At 39.6% G+C, this 16,944-nt stretch overlaps 2 protein-coding genes across 3 annotated transcripts; both read right to left on the reverse strand.

Moving 5' to 3' along the window:
* Positions 1-1,997: 1,997 nt before the first annotated feature.
* Positions 1,998-9,133, reverse strand: chrdl2 (chordin-like 2). 2 transcript variants are annotated; one of them, XM_071521170.1, is made up of 11 exons: positions 9,044-9,133; positions 8,477-8,589; positions 8,180-8,273; positions 7,917-8,062; positions 6,140-6,233; positions 5,292-5,353; positions 4,013-4,181; positions 3,655-3,843; positions 3,394-3,567; positions 3,198-3,290; positions 1,998-2,975 (listed from the first exon to the last, which is right to left on the reverse strand). In XM_071521170.1, exons 1-11 carry the CDS (start codon positions 9,108-9,110, stop codon positions 2,854-2,856), a joined length of 1,323 nt encoding a protein of 440 aa, XP_071377271.1. In that variant the 5' UTR covers positions 9,111-9,133; the 3' UTR covers positions 1,998-2,853. The 2 variants fall into 2 exon arrangements, with proteins under 2 accessions (XP_071377271.1, XP_071376486.1); XM_071520385.1 differs by having other exon boundaries at positions 5,292-5,371.
* Positions 9,134-10,413: 1,280 nt separating this feature from the next.
* On the reverse strand, positions 10,414-15,873 carry spag7 (sperm associated antigen 7). The gene is made up of 7 exons (XM_071519299.1): positions 15,789-15,873; positions 14,493-14,560; positions 14,071-14,159; positions 13,747-13,831; positions 13,516-13,605; positions 12,658-12,814; positions 10,414-12,132 (listed from the first exon to the last, which is right to left on the reverse strand). The coding sequence occupies exons 1-7, from the start codon at positions 15,871-15,873 to the stop codon at positions 12,017-12,019; spliced, it is 690 nt and encodes a 229-aa protein (XP_071375400.1). The 3' UTR covers positions 10,414-12,016.
* Between the last annotated feature and the right edge of the window lie 1,071 nt (positions 15,874-16,944).

Consider the following 16,944-nt stretch of genomic DNA (forward strand, 5'->3'; position numbering starts at 1 on the left):
AGAAATTTGCTGAATACTTCCCCGAGGATCCCAGAGAAGGAAATCTGTGGATTTTGGACCCATTTTCTGTGGACCCCACTGCAAATGACATTGCCCTGCCACAGATTTGGAATCCCAGCTCCTGGAAATTTCAGCAGACAGCAGCTTGAAGTTGCAGTGGGACAAAGTAGACCTGGGCTCTTTCTGGATCGCTATTTCAAATGAGTACCCTTGCCTAGCATTGAGAGCTGTGAAGTTCCTTCTCCCATTCACAACTACATACCTGTGTGAATCAGGATTCTCAATTGTGGCCACAACCAAGTTACCTTGTGAGGCAGCTGGATTCGCGAGATCATGATCACGCGAGAATCCATCTTGCCAGGCTTCAAGTTATGCATTTGTGTCCGAACCACAGTGGTACGGATCAATCAGTGTCCAACGAGGGTAGCTACGGGCATGGTTTAGGTGTGGCGACAGCGAGAAACGACTGTTCGTTCACAACAATGGCGGCTCCTAAAGAGGCTAGCGTACATGCTGCTATAACATCAGCTATTTCTGAACTGGAGAGTATTTCTTCATTGAAAGAAGAGCAAAGACCGGCACTGAAGGCTTTTCTGGATGGAAAAGCTGTTTTCGCTCTTCTCCCGACTGGCTTCGGCAAGAGTTTGTTTATATGGTTCGTTGATCTGATTGGTTGAAGTTAGCCCGTGATAGACGGTGATAGACAGATGGTTCATCCAATCACCTGCCAAGTATTTTTTGAAAGTGTCTGCCCTTTTCCAAACAGTTTCCCAATGCCGACTTCCCAGATGGTTCTGTGTAACAAACCATCTGGCGCGTCAGGTTAACAACCAAGCCCAAGGCCCAGAACAGACTAAGAGCAACCCTGGAGGCCACCCTCAGAGTCAGCCTCTCCCCCATCCCACCCAGAGTGGATCTTCTGGTGTCTGAGAGGCAAGCTCAAGCGTGTCATTGACTGCTGCCAACATGCATGAAAGTAAGTTTGAACTTGGTTAAATAAATAGGATTATACAGTTCTATTATGAAAATCTTTCAATGGGAATATTAAATTCTTGGTATGTGTTTATGTTTATCACAGATATGGAGAATAACTACTGGTATTGCCACACCAAACATGAAGACTGCTGCAAAACCTGCTCTTCATTTTTAACTCTCCTGCCATAGATTATAAAATGTAATCATCCTTATTCTATTGATTGACACAACAACTAACTATTCTTCATTTTGTTCATTCTATTATTTTATTTATTATTTTTAATTATTAATTGATTCACAGTGATCTTATTTATGCATGTTTCTTTGAGTGGTTTTCTATCCACTTGTTTTGAGTGCACGTCCTGGTTTTAATTACTTCCTTGTTTCCTGTGGCAATTATTGAATCATTAGTTCTGGTTGTGTTAATAGGCCAGACTCCTCTTTTGTATAATAAATCCCTTTTGACTGAGAGTGCCCTGCTTTTATGGTTTTATGTTGGCTTCTGGCACACCCATACAATATTAAAGAACCTGTTTGTTTTTATTGTATTTATTTAATTCGAGGGCTCTCGCCTGTATAACAGGGAGTGGTGTTGTAGTTCATTAATACACTTAGAATAGATTATTAGATTAGATTATTAGAATAGAATAGATTAGCTAAAATAATTTGGGATCTTTTTTTTTAATGGGCCCTGGCCCGTTACAAGTATGAATAGGTGGGCCTTGAAGTAGAAAAGGTTGAGAACCCCTGGCAAAGGCCAGTGATTCTCAACCTTTTTCATATCAAGGACCACTAATTTTGTCCACATTAGAGCCACAGACCCCTATTTGATGAAATGTTTTCTCTCAGACCCAAATCTGAGAACATTTTTATTATTAGATATGATTTTGTCAAGTATTCCATGTATTGTAGGTAGAGAGATAACCCCCCTCAAGGACTCCTCGCGGTCCCCGGACCCCACGTTGAGAACCACTGGCCTAGGCTATATAAAAGTAGCATTACTTAAACACATCAGTGAGGACAAAATACAGATACATTTAACAGTTTCCAAATTAGCTAGCAATCTTGAGAACAACCACAACGACTTTTTGAATTTGACAGGGAAGTTAGATAGCTTACTAGCTAGTTAGTAAGCTACTAGCTAGCTACCTCAGCTAGACTCTGGTAGCTAGTGATAATGGACTAAATATGTTAAAATGTAAACATATCCCTCTGATTTTCATTTTGTTTCGTTTCAAATATGTTTTTCAGTGGGGAATCTGTGAAATGATAAATGTTTGTATGATGTATCTTGGTACACAACAAGAGAACAGAGCTGGGCAGCAGAGTTTCCCACCCTGAGTATTCAAGATGGCCACCATGTGAATAAGGTCAATTAAAGTCACTGAGTCCACTGCATGTTTCAAACACATTTTCAAAACCATTGATGTCCAAGACAGTTAACACAGCCTGTTTGGCCTTGGTCTTATGTATTTAGCATGAGCATGACATTGTAACGTATTTATTTATCACCAAAAGTATGTGCTGCTTAAACACGAGGCACGATGATGGATTCAGTAAAATTAAGGTCGGTGAATTAAGGCGAGGCTGAAAATAAATGAAAAAAAGTGATCTTTCCATGGGTTTAACGGGAGTTTGTGTCATCAACACATCTTGCTCATTCCAGTAGGTTGTGCTACCAACAACAATATTATGAATAAGCAATTCTACTTACATGACAGGACATGACAGGATGATTCAGGACATCAAAATGCAACACTGACACAAAAGCTCTTCCTATAAATATTGCTCTGTTTTCTGCTTAATGGAATATGTATGTCAACCATGTATGTGTTTGTAATATTGATATAAAGATCGTCAAGTGAGGAATAAAAAACATTAGGGTGAACACAGGCCTTCCATCTGCTTGGGGTTTAAGAAATTCACTATCTCCCGTATGCCATCTTCACAAACTGTGGTCTGAGGATTTTCTCCCTCTTCTTTAAATTTTTTCCAAGTCTCTGTAAAATGAGCAAAGGTTTAATTAGCATCAGAGAGCAAGATGCAAAAAAAAAAAAAACGTATTATCCTTAAATGAATCTGACACCAAAATCAAAATAACCATATCAAAATAATTCAGGAGCAGTTTACCACAAGTTACTGATTATTTGTAATATCTGAAAATAAAATGCATTATAATTACATTTTATTATAAATGAAGAAAACACTGAAACAAAACAAACCTTCATCAACTGTTGTAAGTAATGTGTAATTTTGTGGATGATCCATAATATCTTTTCTTTGAACGTCCCCGATTTCCATCAGCTGTAAAACACCTGCAGACATGAAGAACTCAGATGAGGGTTTGTGTGGCGGGACAGCGATACTGATATTGAGAACTGAAAATGTCTGATTCCCATGCCTTAATAGTTACAGTACCTTCTGCGGTCTTCCATACTTGCACTTCAACCTCAGCAGTGCTTTGTCTTTCAACAGCGATTATCCTGACAGTGTCGGGTGTGTCAACTTTCATCGATGACTCTACTTTATACACCAAGAGGCTATTTTTAAATCCAAGATAACACTGGGTCTGGTTGCTTTCAGCTTTAATCTCTAGAGGCAAGAAACAGAAACGAGTTGTGTGGACAATGTTTATATCCAACCAGCATTATTTTATTATGTTATGAACTGTTTGGCTACCTGGACAGGTCTTGCAGCACTTCCCTGCTGGCTTCATGGGATGCTGGCATGGGAACTGGCTGGGACATGTGATGCGTTTGCAGTCCTGGAGGCCATCGCTGCAGGTGCACAAGATGCATTCAAGGACCTTCCCCAAAACCGGATGCCACATATCTCCATGAGAGTACGTCTTGCCGTTGTATAAACACGCTGAGAGAAATGAGAAACATCTGAGTATTGTGCTACATATGGAAACAATTATAAAGTTGTAAGGAATATATCCACAAAGTCAAAGACCTATAAAAGGATCTTTCGGTAGCAGTGGACCTTACAAACGGCTAACCCTTCCCCTCCCAGGGCTATTTTGAGAGAGTCTCACCTTTCTGGTGTTTCCTCTGCAGCAGGATCTTCACGGTGGTCTCTGCGGCCCCTTTGAGGTTGAGTTTGCTGAGGCTGAGGCCCCGGGGAATACTCCTGATTCTGGGAGTAGTGGCACGGTCGGACCGCGCCCTCAGCTGCTCTCCGGCACACTGGTCCACGGAGTGTCTCTTGTGTAAGACACAATAAAACAGTTTATCTTCTTTATCTTCAACTCATTGCACCCTGATTTTCCCCTTAAATTTCCCCTTAAAGGATAAGGCTGGTGTTTTTTAATGCATTGCTTACAGTCAACAAATCCTATGAAAATAACAAAATCAACAATGCGTTTGCTCTACTCCTTTTACTTTCTGACTTCCCACATACCATTTTTAGCCGTCAAGCTGGAAGTAATTGGCTCCAACTGTAAGTTAAAAACCTTGAAATACAGCTCACAAAGACATAGTTTCAATTTTAAAAATCGCTGACTGTTACCACGAAAAGTCAGGCTGTTGTAGTTATTACCAAATCAAATTCAAATGGGAACAAATTCTTCATTACGCCGGGGGACTATTTTCGGTGCTACGGAACTACTTTCCTGAGATTGCAAACATGTTTACAGCCGGCTTATTAAGTTGTTTGAGGAAAAAGTCGGCTGGCCCGGTGCATCGCGATGATGAAATATGCTGCCCAGAGCAACGGCATGGCTCTGTGACGTGTTTTTAATCATTTTTTTAAAACAATGGAGTTCTATGGCTGCTGGGACATGGCTTAATTGGGCACCGGCTACATGGACGAGATTTGTTGGCAAAACAAAATCATTGCTGATTTTGTAATTTTCATAGGATTTGTTGACAGTAAGCAATGCATTAAAAAACACCAGCCTTATCCTTTAAGTAGCTTCAAGGTGAGATTTTTTTTTTCCATACTGTACAACAATGCCAAATTTTTTTATAGCTGCAGCATTGCATCAAATGGAAAAAATCTAGATGTCTTGTGCATCATTTTATACACATTTTCCTTGCCTGCCCTCTATACAGGGAGGTCAAAGGTCAGAGGTCAGCTACAGAACAGCTCCCCTGAAGCTGGTAAGGTTCATTGTTTTGCTCAAGGACACTTCAGCGGGGTGGATGCTTGCCAATGTGGGACTTGGACCCAGGTCATCCAGTTAAAGGACAGCTGCTCTACTGACTCTGACACCCACTACACTTGAAAATAAATATTTCAAATCTAAACAAGTGTTTCAAATAAAAGCAATTTCCATTGGCTGTTAATTATATGAAAAATCTGGAAGGACATACAACGCCTCGGTTCAGCTGCTGGTTTCCATCCTCAGCTGATGAGGACCCACTGGTGCCATGATCTGATAAAGTGAAAAAGACTCAAAACAAGTATGAGGCTTATGTCCCTTGCATTGGAAATATATGACAACTTGAGTGTATTTACATTTTAAATTCCTGAAATATTATCATTCCAGGTAGAACATACTGTAGGCTAAAGTCATTTTCTCAGCTTGTACACAGTTTGACTACAGCAAAATGTAGAGGAAAACAAAGCCAGCCCAGCCCATTAAGGGACAAAAGGGATTAATTAGGCTTTAATTGGACATAAAGGGGTCCTAGACTATTAAATTAATAGTAAAAAAAAAAAATGTACAAGGCTAGCATAAGAGAATAATGATCCATTAAATATTCCATATAATTTAACTTGAAAAATTCTGTAAAAGTTCTGTATATGATTAAGCATAATTTTCATGTTGAAAAAAAATAATGGATCAGTTGACTATAAGTTCTGTCGGATGCATCATTTAAATGATTTCATGCCATTGAACTATTTGCAAATGCAACAGTTGAGTGTCCTTTACACAATACATTTCATCGATTGTAGGCTTTGTCTCATGTAAGAACAAGTTACTGCTAACATTCACAGCCTAAATTCTGCCAAACAACTTCAGTCTTATTAGCTTGTCACCCTTGGGCAGAGAGAAGGCTACATTAAGAAAATAATTCACTTCTGACATATTTGGCAAGTTACAGTGATGAACGGCATTTGTGGTTAAACATTAGGCCTTTTTGAGTGGTTTGGGAGTATGAGGTATTCAGATTTTGCTTAAAAATCTATGAGGTGTAGGAAAAGGAAGTTTGATCACCTTTGCACACCAAACAGCAGGTATCTGGAACCGAGATGGGCGAGGAACAGGTGAGCGGTTGGCATGTTTTCAAAGCACAGAAGATGTTTCCATTCTGAAAGAGAGACAGGTAGGGAAAATTAGATCATATTTAAATGGTTTCTCTGGTTTCCAATCGGTGTTCCTCGGGGCCTCCAGGGGCCTCAGTCAGGCAGAGCTAAAGTACTTTCAGGTTTCAGTGTTCAGTCAGACGTCTCTAGTCCTGTTTAGACATTTATATCAGGTCAAAAGAATAAGTCCAGACAACATACCCAACAATCACTGTGTCTTTTGATATCTTAGATGTTTGAGACATATCAGCAAAAACATCATGAAACATCTCAAGGCATGTCTGGACACTATTTTGAAAAACCACAAATCCACAAAAAATCATAATCTCACTAGTTCCTCTGATATTAAGGACATATAGGCTATTTTAACATCTCTTTCAAAGAGTAGTCTTTTGAACAGGGATCATCAATTGTAGGTTGATGATAAACTGATAAGTTGACTGAGAAATTGAGAATTCATAAGCTCCTGGGATACGCTTTATGTAACCAACCAAATGTCTACCACAGTGACTGAATGAATGAATGCATGAATAAACAAACAAACAAGCAAGTAACTTACTAATTAAGCAAGTAGGGCCTAACTTACTAATTAAACAGACAGACAGACAGAAAGACAGACAGATACTGGCCTATTGCATAAGAGCTTGTAACTCAAGGTTGGCTTGTCCAATCAAGTAATCAAGTATATGATATCTCATAATTTCTGAACGATTTTTTTTTTAATGATGTTACATGTTTCAGATGAGTTCAGTAGTATTGTAGAGTTGTGACTATTAAATGTGTTGGTCACCAAAGAACCAACCCGTAGCACCACCAAGAAACTCTGGCAGAGTGCAAAGTGTTCTCAAGGGAAAGCATCACACACACACACACACACACACACACACACATACACACACACTCATATATATCTATAGGCTTATTGTACATGTGGCATTTAGGTGGCGCTAGAAGCTCCAAATACTGTATATCTAGGGGTAATTATACAATAAACAGTTTTGTTCAGAATATAAAAATATGCAAGTATGCCAATTTTTAGGTCTCTAAACATTTTAATAACTGTACATCTGTTGTAATAAATTAATTTTGGATAGAAAATACAGCAAAGTCTTTTAGTCCCCTTTTTCATGCAAACAAAACTTATGAGAAATTCATGACATATTGAGTAAACATTTCTATTGCAAATAAACAGGCGAGGGGGGCACAAAGATCTTTTTGACCCTGTTATGAATATGTTAAGATATTTCTGATAATTTTGCTCCTAACAACATCTCAGATCTATTAACTCTTTATGAACCTGAGGACCGAGGCCTAAAATCACTATCATTTTGATTATTTTATTTCTTGATGTATTTGCCTGTTATATTATTTTTTATTTCAAAGCCATGTTTTTAATCTGGCAGCTGGCAGTTTTATTATTTATGTTATTGGCTTTCATTTATTATTTTTATTGTCTATTAAACACATTGTAACTCTGTTTTGAAAGGTGCCATATGAATAAATTGCATTGATATTATTGAGTCTTTTCGAGGTATTTTGAAGACATTCATCTCAAGTTATAAAGCCTCAAAACATCTTCACTGATATCTCTTAAACTGCCATATTGGCTATGAAACTCTTTCCCCAGATCAATAACAATATGGTATCATTAAAAAAAAACACAGAGTAGTAAATTAGAGGTGACTTACAGAGCATGTGCACATAACACACTGATTGGTCTGTCTGGATGGGAAGAGGTCATGCTTAGTGAAGGTTTCCCCTGGCTGGTAAATACTTCCATTATACCTGCAGGATTTGACTGAAGCTCTCAGTCCTGCAGGGATCCTGGGCTCATCTGAGGAGGGGAAACCACACAGGGAAAGATGACTTGAAAGCCACAACAAGGCCAAGGGTCAAGATTCTCTCCAAAACTGATAAAGAGAGGAGTAACAAAGGAAGACGTGTAGCCTACCTGTGCATCGTGGACAACACTGCTGAGGGTCAGTAACTGGGTTTTCACACGGTGCGGCCGGACACCTGATTGTGTTACATTTCACATGGCCTGTCTAAGAGAAAGCAATAATACACTGTTTACAAGCATGGGCTACCTTTAAATCCCACCCACTATGACTGCCTGTAGCGGTCTAATGTCAACTCCAAGTGCTTCTTCACACACTGCCGAGCCATGTTATGAGTTAATATCCCTGTAGAGTAAATATTAGATGCATTTCTTTCTGAAGTGCTGGTTGGTAAAATGAGTAACGGGTACCTCGGTGCAGACGCAGCGCATGCAGAACATAAAGCCGAAGGGCTCCAGATAGGGATGCCAGCTGTCTCCCGGGCTGTAGGTCTTGTCTTTGAAAGTACATAACACCCCGGCCGCTGGGTGTCAAAAAATGAGAGGGATGAGCTATTGAGAAACGCATATGGCGCAGATGAACCGCAAGGCAAAGCAAAAGGCACTTCCATATGAACTAGTGTGGAAATGATTAAAACTGATTTGTCCTCGCGACAAACCAACTCCCAGAAATGCGAGCCAGAGAAAACAAGGGAAACTGCAAAAGTCACAGTTGCTCACTGTAGCCAACAAACATCAAGACAAGTAAAAGTCATGAAACAACTTTTGATGACTTCTGTCACAGCGCACTTTAGCAGCACCAGAAAACACCCAGGTTTTGTTTACAGCGATACAAGGTTATTAAACTGTGAGTTCAGTTCTGGTTGAATGTAGAACAACACATCCCATGAGATTATGATCTTTTCAGACTTTTCCTTATTTTTTTAAGCCCTACACGTCTGATCAGGGCAGAATAAGCATCAGCAGTGTCTGTCTTACCTTGACGGGCTTTTAGCTCTGCATCTGCAAACCAAATGATGAAAATGAACAAAAATATGGACTTCATTTTCTACAAATGCATGAGTTGTGTCCTCAACGCGAAATAAATATGCGCTTCTGCAGGACAGAAACTACAGGACAGTGTGAAAGACGGATTAAAAAAAATCAAGCATTTATTCTTGGTTCATCCATGGCGCCTCCTACTGGAAAGATGAGGTCACATCACCTCAAAACTATATGGGATGACAGCAGAGTGAACGCATCACCCTAAAATAGACTCAATAGGGAGTTACCAAAGTTTTTAAAATCAAGGACCCGCAAACATATGCACATTAGACCTCAATCTGATATGATTTTGTCTCAAGTCCCCGTCTGAGAGGACTTTTGTTGTTAGATATGATTTATTACAGAAGTGCAAAGCTGTCTATGGGTGATATATAGGTGACAGTGAGTGCAGTAAAAAATCAAAATAGTCACTCTTATACATTCTTTCATTGTACTAACCTCTACTGAGTGAAATTACAGTGAAATGAAACTACTACTCAGTTTGCCGGGGACCCCTGGAACCCCCTCAGGGACCTCCTGATAGTCCCCGGACCCCATTTTGGGAACCAATGGATTAAATGTTCTTTAGACTACACAATACTCAGCCCCCTCCCAGATCCAAGTGGTGGAAGTGTGCAATTGTTTTGCTTTTCTTTGACTTATGGTGATGATGTGGGCAAATAGACTAAGTCAGATCCTACAGGTCGTTTTTGCAATAGACATTTCATGGATAAATTACATTATAGTCTAGAGAGGACATTTTATTTGATATAGGCTCTGTTAATAGAAAGACAATCCTGTTCATGCCCTAACGAAACATGTTTAAATAGTGACCCTATCACACCTAATGGTTTATGTTTATTTCCTATGCATGGTATCACAATAATATTCCTACATATTTTGCTGTGATACCTATGGTATTCTACTGAAAATCAGACTATTACAGAGTTAATATGTTTGTTTTTCATAAAAAACTCAGGTCAGACATTGTGGTTTGGTGCAGAAAGTCTTTGTAACCTAAAGGTCCCATGATAGAGATGAATAGAAGTGAGACACAGTGGCGCACCAATGAAATAAGCGGGTCGGTACACATAAGGCTAATGTCGGTATCTTTTCCAATGGTGATAAAGGAACTATAGTAACCCTACAATAAATTTTAGTAGGATACTATACAAGTATCACAGCAAAATTGTAAGCCTTGCTCTATAAGAAATTTATAGGGATGTTTCAGGAATATATAATTATATATATATATGATACCACAGAAGAGAAAAAATTCAACAAAGGTATGATGTATATATATATATATATATATATTTGCTATAGTGACTTTTTATTAGGGGTTCAGTGCTTTTGGGACATTACAGCAATTAAATTCGATTTTAATACTGCATTTGACTTTTCCTCTGTGGACTGCTGCTTCAACTAAAACGGACAGATTAGGTTACAAATGTAGGCAACCCAGAGCCCAAGGCTTGATACACTTCTCCATTTATTAATACACGTGTGCATGGAGGATAAAACAGTGCACCCATGTCAAAAAAATAGACATCAAGATGCCAACAAACTGTTGCTTTTAGACAGCACAAACAGAAGACATGGAATAAAAACAACATGACACAGTCCATCAACCAGTCTGATACTTGTGCACCCTACTATGATACCTATTATAGGCCATTAGCATGGCTTTGTAATACAGCATTTACTCAGAGTAACAGATTAAGTCATAGTCAGTGCAGTTGTGCAAGAACAAAAAAAAAAAAAAATCACAGGCTTAATCACAGATTCTTAAAATTTACAAAATAGCGTTTTCTAAAATGGCATCCCTCTTACGGTGGATGAAATGGCTTCATGCTTGCAAGTTTATCTCAAAGTTCTCAAACAGGTTATTTAGACAGACAATCTAGTCAATAGATGGCGCTCAAGTTTCCCTTTTAAAAACTACACTGGCTAAATTTTGGGTCACCATCACTCGCCTAAACTAAAGCTCAACTTGGACCTGGAAGTTTTCAGCCCAGCCTGATGCAAACCTGAAACATTTCTTTCCAAACTCCACACGAGCCAAAGGGCGTAGCTTTTTATCAGCCTAAGCCTGACCAATACACTAATTAGGAATACCAATCTTTTTCAACAATAGAAGGGTTACTCATGCACTTCGGCTTCATAGATGATACATCAAAAAATTCAAATGTCCTAAAAAAATGTCCTCTAAAAACTTTGTGTGAAGATACAAGGTGACTTTAAGTAAGTGAACCTCCAAAATATTTACATTTTTTATCAATAAACACCGTTCTAAAAATGTGTTTTTCTCCTCATAAATGGTCCAATTATACGCGTGAGAAGCACGGCATTGGATAGAGCTTCCCGGGCAAATTTAAAACAACCATGTAATCTACTTCCTGGATGGGACACACTTGAGCATCATCCACTGAACGAGATTTCAGGACGCTTTAAGCAGCCTCACTTGTCTCCTCCACTATTGGGACAGCAGGTAGAACGACCGCAGAAACAGCGGATTCCAGGTAAAGGAGGAGAAGAAGAGACACTGGAGAAGAGGAGGAGCGATTTTTGGACTTTTGGAACCAAAGTCTTCAACTCAGTTAGAAATTAACACCCAATTGATAGAATAGTTACACGAGATGTTCCCTTCTCCTATTCCAAAATTTGGAAAAAAAACAAAACAAAACGAAACAAAGCACAGTCTAGGTCAGCGAAGAGTTTACATACAAGATTCAACACCAGTCATATAATTTATACTTCTTTTAAAAGTCTTAAGTATAGGATATTGCAGTGTAGCATTGTAGCGTTAGACTGTGCAACTGATTTTCTGATGGTATTCTTGTATGCTTACATAGACAGACAGACACACACACACACACACACACACACACACGCACACAACAATAGAGAGAAAGTGATGGGAGGGACTCAGGAATTGCTGGCGCTCGCCCCCGTGTCGTCCTCTCGCTTCTGCCGTTTCTTGGCTCTGATTGCGTTCATGGCTTCCTCTATGGAGCGGGTGTCCCTCTTGTTGGCCACAGGCACTGGGAGGGGAAAACGACGGGAAGAACGAGCAAATAAAGAGACGACAAGAGGAAAAATGAATATTGTGTGTAGGGATGGGACGATATGCTAATCTCACGATACGATTCGATACATGACATGGGGTTCACGATTCGATATACAACTACGATACGATGTAATAAATAAAAGTTCATGACAACAAAGTCTGACTGTACAGAATTCTGTTTATTTCTGAGCCACAAATCCTTCTAACCCTAACCCTGGCTTGCCAAAATGTAAACAACAATGTAAAAATGTCATTACAAAGTGCAGATAAAATAATTTGGATGGTGAAGTTGTGAAATTGTGATGGTCAAGCCGTCTCATTTGTGATTACCACAGCAGAATAAAATGGAGCTAATCACGATTTGTTTTTCTGCCCCACGATACGTATTGTCACATTTTTGTATTGCGATATATTGAATATATTTCGATATATCGTCCCATCCCTAATTGTGAGTGGGTGCGATTCAGTGTTTCTATAAGCGACTGATCAAAACACTCACCACAGCCGTAGGCCCGGTTGGCCTCTAGTGTGTGTGCGGCGTCCTTTGCAGCCGAGGTGCCAATCAGGTGACTGTACTTGTCTCGGTAGTTGGAGCTGGGAGACGCTTCCGACTTCTCCGACTGGCTGGCCGCTGCTTCTTCCAACGCAGCCTGTTCCTGAGAGAGAGAGAAAGAGACACTAATACACTGCTATATATCATTCCAGCAGTTATTTTGTGATGGAGTGTTGTGATTTACTTTTTTGGTGTACCCACTTTCCCTCACCCTGCCTCGTCTACTTCTAGTTCAGTTAGTGATTTTCTACATTTCGCAGAATCATTTCTGCCAGTCCACAGAGAACGAGCATGAACTTGATGCACTCAGCTGTGGGATGTAGGTGTAGGTTGAGAGAGCAAAGCGACAGCAATTACAGCGATAGCAGAGTGGGACTTTTTCCGGTCGAGAAAAAGCTACCATCAGTGGAGAAATTGGTATCTCTGACACTACACATATGATGGATTTCTCCCTGTATGATTGCTGAACGTCGGTGGAAAATGGTGAGTCTATAAAGAATCCAATTTTGTGAGTGACTGACATCAAAATCTGATGGTAATTGTTGGTGTTTTAACTGAACATGTTTCTGCTATCAAACTCTAATGCAGCTGCGCTGGAACAAAATGAATCCATGAATGAAAGGTATATCACCAACAGCTGTTTTTAACAGTGTTTTAGGTTGGATTTTTTCCTTTAATTATCACTGTCACCTAGCCACACCTCAAACCCTCAGCTTGTACAACAAAATGTGATGATGGGGTGCGAGGGCTGAGCAATACTTCTAAGTAGTTAGTTGTCTTATACAGTGAAGTATCCAGTCTTACTCTCAGTCTGCGCCGCTGCTCCGCCAGCTGTGGATCCCACTCCTCTCCTTTGCGATAGGCTTCCAGCTCCTCATCCGATGGAGCGAACTCCTGCCACAGTACACAATGAAAACAATATTCACATTCAGTTGAATATAGGATAACACTAAAATACAACAGTAAGACTGCATTTAAATGTTTACTGATGCGTCAGCGAGCGTGTAACAGTGAATTAAAACAAAGTATTCAGACCTTCTTGAAAAGCATGACGTAACGGCTCTCCTCGTCCTCCCCGAAAGAAAAAGAAGTCAGACCAGCCACTTCTGCAACATCATGCCTTTATAAGATAAGAAGCAAGGGAATATGAAAGGTCATGTTAGTATGTGACAAAAAAAAAAAGTAAATTCAAATATTTTACTGATACAGTGCCAAACAGGAATTTCCTCTTGGTATAGTTGTTTAGGCATTGCATTGGTGACAAGAATACTACTGTGATTCTTGCACCACCCCTGTTGGACGTGACACTGGTACCTTCACCCATCCACCATCACTATATTACACACTGACAGTACTTACAATATACTCCTTTCAATCTTCCCCATAGGATTGTATTTTCGTTTCTGTTGCGCACTGTCTTGGATGAAATCTGACACCTCTTTCTCCATCTAAACAAGAGATGAAATCTGAGTAGATTTGCATGTGATGTAAACAAACGCAGGCCCAGAGAGGCCAAAACTAAACTCACCATATACAACAAGTGACACTAATTGACATTTAATATAAAAAAAAACTTGGTAAAATTGAAAAGACATTAACAATCTTATACTCTATGATAACAAAAAAAAAAGAAAAAAAATGAAGGTGGAATCTGTACATTGTAGTATTTTTCAGGGCTTTTTGTAAAAAAAAAAAAAAAAGTACATAATTTTGTGAGTTTTGAGATGAAATACTGCATTTGAAAAGTCTTCAAACGAAGAGCATGATAATTAATATCTTACCTTCTTCCTGAACTCTGCTTTCTTTCTCTTCTCATCTTCCTGCATCTTCTTGAGCCTTGCCGCTTGCTCTGAAAGGACATAAGTCATATTTTATGTCAAATAGTGTGTAATATTCACATTATAAACATAGAACATTTAGTCTACATTCTTAAAGACTAAACTCAAAAAGCAAGCTAGTCAAAGATAGATCCCCTGTAATGCCCCAAACACACATTTCCCATTCATTCGTGCCTGGAGGAAAAAGTGACTCAAATCCTGTTATATGTAACCTGTGCCAAACAGCCCAATATCATCTGATGTTTTGTTAGTAGGCAAACTCAGAACAATTCATAGAACGTGTTTGGCCATGTTTTATAATAGCCATGTTGTGGCTTCCTCTTCACAAAAGAGCAGACTTGTGGAGCAGCAACTGAATAGCAGCTACAGTGTCCAAACAACTGGGATCTCAGAACAGAGAGGAAATGTCATTAAGTATTCCCATGCTCTAATGGAGCCATATACTGCAGCCATATTAGTGGGTACAGTTTCAATTAGATATAACTGGAAAAGTAGCTGATACAGTGTTCATATATCTGATATTTTCAAATTGAGCTTAATAACTGATAATGGATTGCACTATATGTGTAAGCACCACAGAGGTTTATAGCAGCTGGAAATATCTTAATATGTATTTACTATAAATTAGCGAACAAGAAAATACATCCTAGTCATTTCATGTCTGACTCACTGAAAAGCCCCTGGACTGAGTTGATAATCCTGTGCAGGATAATGATGAGTCCTGAATAGTTATGCATGTGATTTTTTGTTGTAGATGTATTAGCCAAAGAGGAAAGGTAACACTGATCAAGAAAACACATTAAGGGCTTAAAGACACAATGTGCATTCAGAATATTCAGAATTATTCTCTCTCTCTCTCTCTCTCTCTCTAGATCTATAGTAAGCAGGCCACAGCTGATAAAACGATACTGACTGTCACAGAGTCATTTTAACAGGTCTGTGCTGCTGCAACACTAGTCTCCTATTTGTGTTTCATTCCCCTGGTCCAGGCTCTATAATCTAGGCCTGCTGTAGTCTGCAGGACAAATTGAGCTGGTAAAGTAAAGCACCGTGTTCCTTTAAGGCGGCACGAGCTTGGGCGCAGTGCTTGAATGAGAGCTGAACTGGCCAATGAGAGCACGAGAAATGTTCTCTTCGTCTGCCCTTTCAAATATTTCTAATTCCAGTATCACACACATTTCGCTAGTATCAAATTCATGCTAAAGGAGTCGTTGTTTAGGCGATGTATAAGGTTTATACCTCGAGCCTTTCGTCGGCTTTCCTGGTCGCCGACTGTTGGAGGTTTCTCCATCGAGTTTAAGATTGAACCTAGGAGGTCCGCCATCTTGGAATGATAGAGCAGACCGTCGTGTGTTGTTGTATACGGGCTCCTGCAGGACGATGTGCGCAAGCGCATATTAGTAGGTGACCGAAACATTTTCTTCGCTGTTGTTAAAAACCAACGTGAAAGGTTTATACCGCCACCTTCTGTGACGGAATGGGTAGTACAGGCATGGGGTATTATTTCCAAAATGAATTTCATTCACATAATCTGAATCCTATCCTATAAACCTCTTTCTTACTTGAGAAAGAGACCTAAAAGGGGCGTTGACTTCCCATTAGTCTATCATCAACAACCCTTTCAAATCCCCAGATGTTTCCCTACAACGAATAAGTAGGATACATGTTCAATATTTTCACCACTCACTACCACATATTGACCCAAAACTGATTTTCCAATTAAACGCATAATAGTCTAGAATTAAGACCAGTGTTTTTTCCCTGCCAACAGACTGTTGTATTCAGAGACTGTTGTATTGTATACACTAGCCCAGTGGTTCTCAACGTGGGGTCCGGGGACCACCAGGGGTCCTTGAGGGGGCTCCAGGGGGTCCCCAAGCAAATTTATCTATTGTTAAACTTCACCATTATTTAATTTACAAGAAGTTAACACAATTAGAGAATGTAGAAGAATGACTATTTTGATCATGGTTTCACTATTATCTCTCTACCTACAATACAGATATTCATGGAATTCTGGACAAAATTGTATCGAACAAATAAAAATATTCTCAGATTTGAGTTCGAGACAAAATCTCACCAAATGGGGGTCTGTGGCCCTAATATGTACTAAATTAGGGGTCCTTGATACGAAAAAGGTTGAGAATCACTGCACTAGCCTATATATACACTCACCAAGCACTTAGGAACACCTTACTAATACTGGGTAGGTATCAGCTTTCATCTCAGTGTCAACCGGCTACCAAAGTGCCATCCGCCTCCAGGTTCGACGTGTTGCATTCTGAGATGCTTTTCTGCTCTCCACAGTTGTAAAGAGGTTATCTGAGTTACTGAAGCCTTTCTGTCAGCTCCAACCAGTCTGGCCATTCTCCTCTGACCTCTTCATCAACAAGGC

The sequence above is a fragment of the Centroberyx affinis genome, unplaced genomic scaffold (genome assembly GCF_046629955.1).
Source record: "Centroberyx affinis isolate AG114_WGS23_722 - 3 ecotype Tasmania unplaced genomic scaffold, CSIRO-AGI_Caff_v1 ptg000001l_1, whole genome shotgun sequence".
In the NCBI taxonomy this organism is placed as follows: Eukaryota; Metazoa; Chordata; class Actinopteri; order Beryciformes; family Berycidae; genus Centroberyx; species Centroberyx affinis.

What these genes read in the sequence shown, in the direction of transcription:
- spag7 (XM_071519299.1), bottom strand. Translation starts at nt 15,873, where the DNA reads ATGGCGGACCTCCTAGGTTCAATCTTAAACTCGATGGAGAAACCTCCA. An exon ending in AGCAGCGGCGCAGACTGAGA is followed by an intron (nt 12,815 to 13,515) that starts GTAAGACTGGAT and finishes TCTCTCTCTCAG; the next exon opens with GAACAGGCTGCGTTGGAAGA. An exon ending in CAACCGGGCCTACGGCTGTG is followed by an intron (nt 12,133 to 12,657) that starts GTGAGTGTTTTG and finishes TTCCCCTCCCAG; the next exon opens with TGCCTGTGGCCAACAAGAGG.
- chrdl2 (XM_071520385.1), bottom strand. Translation starts at nt 9,110, where the DNA reads ATGAAGTCCATATTTTTGTTCATTTTCATCATTTGGTTTGCAGATGCA. An exon ending in GTGTTATGTGCACATGCTCT is followed by an intron (nt 6,234 to 7,916) that starts GTAAGTCACCTC and finishes TCTCTCTTTCAG; the next exon opens with AATGGAAACATCTTCTGTGC. An exon ending in GCAGAGGAAACACCAGAAAG is followed by an intron (nt 3,844 to 4,012) that starts GTGAGACTCTCT and finishes CATTTCTCTCAG; the next exon opens with CGTGTTTATACAACGGCAAG.